The sequence below is a fragment of the Malus sylvestris genome, chromosome 14 (assembly GCF_916048215.2).
Source record: "Malus sylvestris chromosome 14, drMalSylv7.2, whole genome shotgun sequence".
Classification (NCBI taxonomy): Eukaryota; Viridiplantae; Streptophyta; class Magnoliopsida; order Rosales; family Rosaceae; genus Malus; species Malus sylvestris.
In genome coordinates this window covers 3,179,474-3,191,789 of record NC_062273.1, presented here as the reverse complement: position 1 = coordinate 3,191,789, position 12,316 = coordinate 3,179,474, and the positions used below count along the sequence as shown (strand labels likewise).

General features: G+C 37.7%; 1 protein-coding gene and 1 pseudogene across 1 annotated transcript; both read left to right on the top strand.

Moving 5' to 3' along the window:
- The first annotated feature begins 2,602 nt into the window (after window positions 1-2,602).
- Window positions 2,603-3,802, top strand: LOC126600414 (G-type lectin S-receptor-like serine/threonine-protein kinase At2g19130; annotated as a pseudogene).
- A 193-nt stretch (window positions 3,803-3,995) lies between these two features.
- Window positions 3,996-9,623, top strand: LOC126600413 (G-type lectin S-receptor-like serine/threonine-protein kinase At2g19130). Its single transcript, XM_050266989.1, has 6 exons — window positions 3,996-4,746; window positions 7,118-7,202; window positions 7,290-7,343; window positions 7,708-7,778; window positions 8,550-8,609; window positions 9,532-9,623. Exons 1-6 carry the CDS (start codon window positions 3,996-3,998, stop codon window positions 9,621-9,623), a joined length of 1,113 nt encoding a protein of 370 aa, XP_050122946.1.
- Window positions 9,624-12,316: the final 2,693 nt, after the last annotated feature.

Here is a 12,316-nt window from a genome sequence, read left to right as displayed (position 1 = left end):
GAAACTATACAAAGCTAATGAAATGAAGCCAAAACAAACTCACCAAGGGAAGTAAAGTCATAAAAGTTGCCTCCGTAAAAGTACATCTCTGCAACATAAAGTCTATTAGAATGCTAGGGTAAGAATAAAAATCCTAAGAAATGCTATTGACCAAGAAGCAAGAAAAATAATTACAGGCAGGAGTTGGTTGATTAGCATGTAATGAACCAAAAAACAAATCTCATGCTATTATTTTCACACTAAACAAAAAGCAAATACTTAAGAGTGGCTTCAACACTCTCTACTGTAACTCTGTCATCAGTTGAATCCAAGTCCAGATAGGGAAAACTAAGCTACAACAGCATACGAACGAAAAACTCAGATTAAATAAAATCAAATTCTACAACAAAAGTATCAATAAACTTAAAATCACTCTGAAATGAATCTTCACACATCGTTAGCTGTTTCCATATGATCCTCGTCATTTCATCAGCTAATTGACAAAATAATACCATAATTAATAGAGTACAGAATCACAACATCATCAATTACAAAAACTGGCTCCAATTACAAAAAATCCTCCAACAATATTAACAATTAGTGATGAAGTAAAACGCAGCAAAAAACTGAAAAACCCTAAACAACCAGAGAGCTTATGGAGAATAGATAGGATTGAAATTTGCAGAAAAATGATGAAACAATACCCAGAAAAGCAGAGGCTCGAGAAGGGCTCTGATTTGGTGCGACGAGTACACGGGGGCACAAAAAATCGATTTTGGGCTGGTGGTACGTGGGCTGGGTCCAACAGAAAAACCCAATTTAGTTTGTTGGATATGGGCCATGGTAGCAAGAGCAATCAGCAAGCCCAAAGGGTGTTGTGCGATGCAGGCCTGAGGGTCAGAAACCCACTAAGGCTTGAGTCGAGAAAACCTAGGACACCTCAGCGGTGTTGGGTGTCGGATTCGAATAGGAAAAAAGCTCTAGCGTCACTTCAGGAAACTTCCCTCGGGTGGTCACGGTAAGGCGATGCATGTGGGTTTAACTAGGAACCCAAATCTTGGACGGAAAATCATGTTTCAACGTCGAGGGTTCGAGAAACCTTGAGGATTCGAAGAATTCATTGATGGTTCATCGGTTTTTCTGAGAAAAACCCATCGTCGTAGACGATGGTGAGGTCCCAAACACGAATGCAGGTTGTGATTTCCCAGGAAAAAAATGGTGAAGCTATGGCCGACTGCAGGCGACGCTAGGTCGTGGGTTCGATGCCAAAACGACGTCGTCTCAGATGGAGCATAGGTTCGGCTCCGGTGCATGGCAGCCTAAATAGGCTAGTATGAGCCCAGTTTTGTGTCACAGGTCATGGGTTCAAAGGACCCTAAGAGTTTCCGATGTTTTTTTTTTTCAATTAATTCAAAGCATATTCAAATAATTTTAATGAATGAACATATATTTGATGCAATTCATGGCAAATATTAAATTCACATTGTTTGTACCATACTTGACTAATCCCGAAACTACTGAGCACCGGTCAACGTTATACCGTCAAGGACCCAGAAGAGTTTCCCTTCAACCAGAAGGCCAATCACAATGCGACACGTGTCGACATCAGAAGCCAATCACAGCACGACACGTGTCAACATCAGAAGCCAATCACAACACGACATGTGTCAATATTAGAACAAAACTAGAAACTCTCTTCTATAAATAGGGATCATTCTCCCACAATAATCTATAATGTCATTTTGTACTAAACTATTCACTAGAACTCACTAAACCAGAGCTTGAACCTATGTATTTGTGTAAACCCTTCACAATTAATGAGAACTCCTCTACTCCGTGGACGTAGCCAATCTGGGTGAACCACGTACATCCTGTGTTTGCTTCTCTGTCTCTATTCATTTACGTACTTATCCTCACTGGTGACCGAAGCAACCAAGCGAAGGTCACAAAACCTGACACTTTCTGTTGTACCAAAGTCCTCGCTGATTTTGTGCATCAACACACATAATTCAATAGTTATGGATATAATGCATACACAATTTATGTAGAATCTAAAATTGGAACAACGTAAAGTTGAGTCATGTATTATGGTGAATGTACATTCATACTATCTAGGCTGCAAAAAATATCGAGATAAAAATCATTGTTTTGGAAGAACCTGATTGCGTGATGATATGGATGAACTGGTTTGATGTAGAAATTTTAACAAATTTGAAAATAACTTGAATTAAATCTAATCTAAGATTTACACAATCACACTTAAACTAGGAAAGTTTATAATAATTTTGAAATTTTAAATTTACACAAAAAAATATATTTTAATTAATTAATAAAAGGACAATATGAAGTCTGACTTTATATTATATTAAATAATATAGTAAAGATGATGAATTGAACGAAGCCAAAAGAAAAAAGAAAAAAAATTTGTGAATGTGAAGTAGTTTGTTGACTTGCAACTCAAGTTATATATTTTGATACAACATGTCTGGTTAAGATCTCATTCAAAGGAAGAACAAGTTCTGCCTTCTGCTTGCAGCAATCCAAACTCGTTCATTGCAATTTTATCAAGAGATGGATACGAAAATTCTGCTATGCTCCGGTGTATCATGTAGACATTTTGGTTATGTCTTACCTTCACTGCTTGTATGTCCATGGCGACTGTCACCATCTCTCTCCAGGCCAATCTCTCTCCGGCAGCCAAACAATCACCTCCAGTTGGAACATTCGAGCTCGGTTTCTTCACACCAGGTAATTCTCAAAACTATTACGTAGGCATTTGGTACAAGAATTTACAGCATGGGACTGTAGTTTAGGTCGCAAACAGAAAACAACCTGTTTCTAAACCGAAATTTTCAGTATTAGAACTTGTCGAAAATGGAAACTTGACCTTACGTAGCCCCTCCAAAGTTGCAATATGGTAGGCTAATTCAAGATCAAAGGTCTTCAATTCCAGTGTAGCAAAGCTTCATGACAATGGGAACTTTGTCATAAGAGATACATTTAATTCATCTGTTGTTATATGGCAGAGTTTTGATCACCTGACGGATATTTGGCTGCCGAGTGCTGAGCTTGGATACAATAATCGTACGAAGAGAAAACTAGTTCTTACATCCTAGAGAAACCCGAAAAATCCTGCGCCTGGTCCTTTTTCTTTTGAGCTAGATAAAATACCTTTTAATTTATCTTCCTATCCTGATACCTTTACTAGAGGCACACTTGAAATCAATGGTCAGCTTAAGTTTTCTGCCTGGGACCATGGCATTAGGGGATGAACTGTGATTGCGGTTGAACCATTGGACCAATGTGAGGTTTATTCTTCGCCCGGTGCTTTTAGTATTTGCAATCAGCGGACTTCTTCTAGTTGTGGTTGCATTGAAGGATTTGAACCCAAAGTCAGGGAAAATTGGAAACTAGACGACTACTCAGATGGCTGTGTGAGGAAAACTCATTTTCACTGCAGTCCTGGGGAAAATTACTCATTTTTGGCGAAAATCAATGCTGGATATCCTAAGAACTTTACGAATTTTTCATGTGTGAGCTATGATCAATGCAGATTAGAATGCTTAGCAAATTGTTCATGCGCTGCCTTTGCTTATGATTCTTTAGGTAATGGTGTGTGTTACATTTGGATAGGGGATCTATTTAATATACCGAAAACCGCATCTGCATCTGATTACATAAGTTACTCTCCAAACGGCACATGATTGCTTATCCGGATTGTGGATTGTGCAATTAAGACGAAGAGAAAGACCACTTGGATTGTAATTGGAGCACATGCAGGGTTCTTTTCTATCTTAAGTGCTGCCACTGTCATGGTATTATACAGAAGGAGACGGTCAGCAGCCGCATTTGTGACTACTGGCTATTTTTTTGGTTCTTTACAAGCATAGAGATCTAAGAAGAGCAACAAATAACTTTTCCGAAAAACTTGGGGAAGAAGCCTTTGGTTCTGTGTTCAAGGGGATGCTGCCTAACTCAACAGCCATAGCAGTGAAAGAGCTGAAAACTATGATTTCATGCCAAATGGTTCTCTGCAATTTCTTCTACTTGGAAAGAACCCCATAATGTTGGATTGGAACGCTAGATATAATCTTGCAATAGGGACTACCAGAGGATTGGCTTACCTCCATGAAGAGTGCAGAAACTGCATAATACACTGGGATGTCAAGCCGGATAACATCTTGTTAGATTCAGAATACATTCCGAAATTGACGGATTTCGGTCTTGTAAAACTCATGGGCAGACACCACAGCCCGGTTTTGACAACCATGAGAGGAACTATAGGATATTTCGCACCAGAATGGTTTTCAGGTAAAGCCATTACGCGAAAAACCGATGTGTTTAGCTATGGCATGTTGCTGATTGAAGTCATATCAGGGAGGAGAAACAGAGAAGGGTTAGATGGGGTGGAAAACTTCCGTCCTATCCAGGTCGCGAATGTAGTTAATAAAGGGGAATATGTTTTCACCTTGTTGGATTGCAGGTTGGAAGGCCAAGCTAACAGAGATGAACTAAGTAGAGCATGCAAAGTGGCTTGTTGGTGTATTCAAGAAGATGAGAAGGATAGGCCAACAATGAGGCAGGTGGTTCAAATTCTCGAAGGAGTTTCGGACATCGGTGTTCCTCCAATCCCGCAGTTCCTCCAGAACCTTATCAAAAGTTCAGTAGAAAACATTAATTACCAGGAGACTACGTCCGGTTCGTGTTCATGGTCATTCTCTGATGTCCAAAGTGCAAAGTCAGCAATCAATGACAACCATGTTCATGGTCATTCTCTGATGTCAAATGTGAGGGTTCTATTTTGATGTATGATTTGTGGTACGATTGTATGTATTGTTGGTTATTTATTTTATTTTCTTAAAGATTCAAAACTTTATTTATTATTATTTTAAATAAAAAATATGAAGAGTCTTATTCATTAGAGAAGTCATGTCTTTTATTAAGGGGTATGTAGAGTTTAATAAATAGCGAACTCCTCAAACAGAACAAAGATGTTAACATAGATTCAAATGTCTTCCTTCTCTCCCTACTATAGTACTCATATATAATCCTTATTATCTTCCTACTCATCTTGATCATCAATGGGCAATTGATCACTACTTGGCACCCCGTCTACCATAATCGTGCTTATGGATTAGACACTATGTGAGATTCAAGGGTTGTATCTTGGAGTTGTAGATAGTCGTTATAACCGGCACGTAGGGAGGCGTCTACGGCTTTAGGACAGTGACAACACGCCTCTCTTGATATCACAGGTTAGATCATTCTTTACCTTTTCCTTTTTACTGCTTTATTTATTGATATATGTGTTTGATGCATTTGGGTATTATCTAATTGATTGAATTTACATGTGTATTATGATCATAATCATTTATATTATCCAACATGTATAACCTTGTCTTGAAGGTACTATGGTTATTTGAGTGATCCTTGTACTTGTAGGATCCACTCTGTATAGTTTTTCAACAATCTCAAGCGTCAAATTTTATGTATTTCCTCAAAATCATCCTTGCAATAAATCACTTAAATCCCGAATCATTTAAATCAAATTACATGATTATCATTTGTACTTTCTTGAAATATAATGTTCGTCTATTTCTTTCACGACAACTAGATGTCCAAACTGTTTCAGATTTGTCTTATTATTTACTAGGTTGATCTTCAAACGAAGAGTTCATTTTTTTCAAACCTACAAAAACGAATCTTGATCAATCCTAACTCGCACTCATGAATTGTAGCCCCAGTTTGGGGTTGAGGTGATTTTAAAAAAAGCTCTTATGAAAAAAAGCTGGGAGTGTTTTTGGTGTTTGGTAAACTTAAAAAAAAGGGCTTATTTTGGAAGCTGCTGTGAGAATAAGCTGAAATCAAAGGAAAAAGCTGAAGCTGCAATTTGTAGCTTTGGAAAACTGGCTTTTTTTCAAAGCACATAGAACTGCAGTGCTCCTTTAATGAAAAGATCCACTATCAGACTGCTTTTTTTTCTTTCCAAAAGCACTTTTACAAAAAAGTTTACCAAACACTCTGCTGATTTATTTCACAGCCGCTTATTCTCACAGCACAGCCGCTTATTCTCACAGCAGCTTTTTTTCAAAGCACAGCAATACCAAACCAGCCCGTAGTCATTAGAGCCGTAATCATGCATATGCAATCAAGGTCAACCTGCACTCAAAACATCACTACAAGAAAAATGGGCTTTGGGTACAAAATTAAGGACACAAATGAGAAGTTTGTGTGTGTTTGAATAAGAATAAGGTGGTAAAGTGCACATTCAATAAAAGGGCACCATATATTGTGCCCAATGTAAAAGAAAATGGACACAAACACATTATTGGGCACATGAACAGGCACGAAAAACTTTTTGTGCTATAAATATGATTTATAAGCACAATTGCATGTGTCCATATTTATAATAATGAAACTTTTATTAATTAAATATATTATGTGTGACAAAATGACTTTTGTGCCTTTACAAAGGCTACCAATAACATGCATGTTTCTCAAGGATTAACATTGTTACAAACCTCTCTTCTATCTCCAAACTTTCCTCTGCAATTTTTTCTAGAATTAATGAGGTCCAAAATATTTTCTCTAATCAATTGTTCAATGACAAGCCAAGAAACCCAAAGTCAAATGTTGGTTCAATTGAAAAGCACCATGAATCACTCACGCCAAGTTTTCAAAAGTGATTTTAACTGAGGACACCATGAATCTTCCACTCCAAATTTCAAAAAGTGATTTTAAGTGAGGACAGTCTGCCAAGAGCTACACACCCAAGTATCACAAATCATGGGCCGCACAACTCTAACCTCATGGTAACGTACATAGTTTTGTATTTTATGATTAAATATATTTAAATAAAAGTTATTTTTTTGGCCCAAACGTTTAGTATTACATTTTATGCCCTAATATTTGGTATATATTTAAATCAAATGTACATTTTGAATTATTTGTACTATATACTTTTTAGATTTCAAACGGCACGTATAAAAATAATTGTGCCTTTTGTGCAAAATAACAAAAAAAGAAAAAATATGAAAAACTTGAAGATGAAAAAAGGTTATTAGTCTTCTCTTTCTTCCCTTCATCCTGTCTCTTCCTTCCCCTTCACTCTCCTTCTCGTATCCTTCTTATATTTCAGGCAACAGCGCCGCCTTCTACTTGTCACCACAGACCGTCAAATTATACCTTCATAATCCTCTTCCCATCATCTTTCCGATCCTCAAGTTAGTTTCTACAAATTCATAGCCAAATTTCTTTAATTTCAGATCTAAGAAACATATGATTTTGTTCATCTTTTGTGTGTTTTGCAGGTATGAGAGCGACATACAAAACGACGAAGAGAGAAGTAACAGTGGTGTCGATGGGTGATGAGGCCTGAGCTGGTGATGAAGTCGATCTGCTCTTTCGGTGACCCATAACACCAACGGTCTTGCCTTCGTCCTATCATCTTCTCACCTCCGTCACCATTCTTATCATTTTTTCCACCTACCTCAACTTGCTGTAATTAACGATACAGGAGAGTCTTAGAGCAGTTGAACCCGTCCAGCTCCACCTTGAACTGCGGCAGCGTCTTCCAGCTCTGCTTCTTCACTCGAGCCTGAGTTGAGGACCCCATATTTCCCTCTTGCTTTGCTATACTTGTCATGTTACTTGATGGAACTGTGGCAGTGCTCTTCAGCTGCTGTGTTCTTCAATCATGATATGTTGCTTTTAATTTTTGGTGCAAAGCTTAAATGAGATTGTGAAAAACTGCGCTCAGGTCCTCCCCAACGAAGCTGTCAATGGACTCCTTGCTCAAGGTCCTCCGCCTATATCTTTCTCCTCACTTTGTCTCTCTAAAATTTCAGATTTATTTCTCTAATTTTTTAACTTGAAGTTTTTGGTTTTTTCTATTTTAGGCCAAATGAAAAAAAAATAGAATTAGGCTGAGGCATAGTTGTATTAATGAATCCCTAATTCTAATAAATTCCAATTTCTCAACTCTAATATGACTTTGGTTCTGGGTACTTTCTCTCACTCTACAAATTTGAGCAGCAAAGAACAAATCGTTATGTTCTTCACTTCAGCTAGTTTCGTATTACAGGTACATCAACTTTCTATTTTTTTTTTTGGTAAAGTGATTAGAGTTGTTTCGGTTATAATTATGTTAAAGTTTTAGTTAGGATTGAAATTATTGATTGCCTAGCTTTTGCTATGTGGAATTGGAGGTGGGCTTTGTGTTAAAAGTCAAGAATTTGTGTGCAATAATAGGGATTGAGTTATAAAGTTGTGTGGTGCATCAATTGGTGAATGAATTTGATTGGTTTTGTTTTTTGGGATTGAAATTTGAAACAAAATATTCATGCTTTTGTGGCTTATGTAGGTCAATGAATTTGATTGGTTTTGTGTGCCTACGTTGTTAAAGAAAAGCCAAAACAAAACGAAACGAAAAAGAAAATTAACAAGAGTGATCGAGCAATGATGAATAAACTTAACATTATCGGTGACCCTGAGCAGCCTGAACTCGAATCATACGTACTGACCTTTTCTTTTTATGTTGAATTTTTTTATATTTTTTTTTTATGATTTAGGGTCAGATTTGAATGGGGAAGTTGCTACGGTTATAGGAGAGCTTGATCATGGTGATGCAGGTACAAGAAAAATGGATGCTTGGGGTACTTGGCGGGGCCATTCAAAACGACCCAATTGTTCAGAAGCAGGCAATCAAATTTTCCCTCTCTATATGCGATGGCCACATTGAAACCCATCAACCACCAAAGCCACCCCTGACCAGGTTGCCGACTCGAATATGAGAAAAGAACTGTGCAGGTTCACTTAAAACCTTAATATTTGATGTTCTTATTCTTGAGAGAACCGATATTCACTTAAAACCTTTATAATTTTAGTTTTATTTTAGTTGGGGATATAACATGTAAAATTCTAGTTGTTTTTATATATAATGGTTGTGAATATCTTTGTAAATTGTAATATTATAGATGCTTGTGGTTGTGGGCTGTTTTAATTTTATGAAAAAATAATTTTTTGTTTAGCCTCAATCTCAATTTGTAGGTGATTTCGGTTTTTAATTTGTTTTTTTTAAATAGTTGACATATTGGGCACAATAACAACAAATGTGCTAACATGGGTGGCAGCAGCCATCTGACAATTTTGTTAGAACTGGGCACAAATGAACCTTTATTTGTGCTTACACTTTTCAGCACAACATACATTATTGTGCCCTTTTAGAAATGGTAACGCCCATAGAGGGCACAGACCCTAAGATAGTAGCTGTACTGTTGCTATTGGTCTATGGGTACATATGTTGGTGCTCTTTGACCTCAAAGGGCACATATAATTTATTGTGTGCATTACTCATATTTTTTGTGGTGCATATGAAATTACAAGGAAAAATTTGTATAGAGAGAAGTGCAAGACGATATTTTTAAAGTCGCAATAACAAAACGCAATAAATGGAGAAGAGGTCAAGGGTGCAGCTTTGGCCAGCGATGCATTCTTCCCAATCGGTAATTACTAGCTCATGCATTAACTTTTGTTTATGTTATTTAAGAACAGAGTGCAAGCGGAAGCCTAATGAGATCAATGTCGTATGCACGCTGCATGGAAAGATGCAGTGGAAGAAGCCCGTGAAAGCCGAGTTCGAGTAATTGCATAACCCGGTGGGAGCATTAGATTTGAGATACTATAGACTGCTATAAAAAGTACGGAGTTTCACTTCTTTTCACAAAAGTTAGGCACTTCAGGCATTGGTAACCATTTTTTCCCTAGGACATTAGGACCTTAGGTCCTTAGGTCTGAATCTGTTGTTTCAATAAGATAATATATGTTTGACATCGATGCAAATGATAATACGTTTATGCAATTTGAATGCGGATTTCAGGTACCATAGATTTAAAATCTATGTGTGCTTGTTATATATTGTTGACCTTCAGGTGTATTTGCATGAATTTAATTTGTTCTCAGTATATTCTTTTCATTGGGATTGTTAGCTAGAATCAATGTACTCACAGAGGATACTATCGAAGAAATTCTTGTGTCTACCTGTTGACCCTAAAAACTACCAAGCCTACGTGGCGCGCAAGCCGAGTAACTAATAAGCTAACTACGTCATTCGGTTGATGCGGGGCGTGCCAACTCTTCGGCCGAGTTCGGCCGAGGAGTAAAATGTGTTGATGTTGCGTTGAGCGCGCGACTGACTTCTCGATCTTGCCACTGTGGCCGAGGAAGAAACACGTCCCGACCTTTGGGTTTTAGAGCCTAAAGACAAGGCTACTAAACCTGTGAAGTTCACAAATTGTCGGCGTCGGATTCGGTCACAGTGATTATATTTGTAAGAGTATAAGCATGCCGAATCAACATTAGAGTATAGGGGCACAGATACTCAAAACAGATATATGTCTTGATGGTAAATGTGGTTCGGCCATTAGAATGTCGAACTCTAAAGCCTACTTGTGAGTATCCAATCATAAAACAACTCGACGTGCAATGTGCCGAGCCCTAGTAACACCTCGCCTCGCCGAGAAGGCTAATGAGATGACCTATGTCAAAGGATTCGAAAATCCTTTTCGACCGAGACTTGGATAGGTAACCAGTCGGCCTCGACGCAGTGCTGTTTATCCAAACTAAAGATATTCGCGGTTGGCTGAATCTACGACAATAATGCTGTTTATCCAAACTGAAGATGTGTCGACGGAAAAAGAAAATAAAAATCTCAAGGTTGTTGAGAGGTTTCGTGTAGAGCGAGGGTTTGCGCAGGGCAGTTTGTGTGTTGAATTGGAGGGGGCTTGAATGATGTCCTCCTCCCTCTATTTATAGTAGCTAACCTGCTTCCGATCGAATCACAACCATTCTCGGATTAGAACTCCTTTCTCCGATCCAACCTTATCTCGGCCAGTCCTACTCCTACTAGGACTTTGAACTCAACCCCTTATCAGGCCACATTCAATCCCGAACTTCAACATCCTTATCATGTCGAAACTCCTTCTCGTAATAGGACTCATCCACATCCCATGGATTCCCAATGGGACATGACAAGCCTTAACTATGCGGCCCATGAGCCGGACGACCCCGAGTGACTCTTAAGCACGACCTCTGGGCCAAGAATAAACTCGGCCCAAACCAGTATTTTGGGCCCAAACACTATCGAGATGGTAATGCTATTCGTAGACCCACACACAACCAAGTGAACCCTCTATATGAGATTGGTGAAATCAAGCTAGTGTGGTTCTGAATACAAAGGCGGTCTTGCCCAGTTGTCTGAGTGGACATATGGATGACACGGTCCTTTGAATGAACATGAGTTTCCCGTAGTGCCATGGCTGAACTGCTTGCACTAGGCTTTCTCAAACTTTTGGAATTCCACATGCCCAAGTCCCCGCCGATATTCGATGACAAATTAATCTGTGAATGATGGCTGTAGTTCTTGTCACATTCTTATTTTGATTAGCCCAAACATGGAAGGAAGGGTAGAAAAATGGGAGTTTTAACGAAAAGCCCGCGGTACTGTTCACTTTAACGAAAAACCACATTTTTACACTAAAAAGTCAAACTTGGTACTATTCACTTTACCTTTTATTTTGTCCTTATTGTTAAAATTCAAAGTTTTCAAGCCATTTTCATTAATTTTCCTTAGAAAAATATTACAGCCCAAAGTAAGACTTAAAGCTTAAGGGTTTGCAAGCCCATCAGCTGCAATATTTTGTTTACATTTCTCTTGCGAACATGCTTAAACGTCAAAAGGAAAACATAGAAGTGAATATTTGCATTGGACTTAGAGCTTTGAGATTGACATAATTTTTTACTTTTATTTTTGACAATGAAAATAGATGAAAGTGATCATTGAGTTTGTCAATCATAAATCATTTTGATCATCCTGTGAAAACTATTAATATTCTTGTTAAATTTTCACATGACTTTTAAGGGTATTTATCTCAAACCAACTCTTCCACTTAATAATGATATTGACAGCTTTTTTTATGGAATGATCAAAATGATTTACGATATACAAACTTAAGGATCACTCATATCGATTTTTAACATCAAAGATTAAAATTAAGAATTATACTAATCTTAGAAACTATTTTGGCTAAAAAACGAAGAGTATCAACTTCGGACAAATAACATATCTCCAAAACATACAGCATCGCCTTTAGAGAGAAACTGCAAAAAGTATATTTAACCCTTATTGTCCCACACGATGTTAAAATTGTGCGCCAATATTTAAATTTTATTCTAATTAATTAATAAAGACAAGACAAAGACCAAAGTTTGACTCCATATTATATGACTCTTTGCATTAGTCTAATTAATTAATAAAGACAAGACAAGACAAAGACCAAAG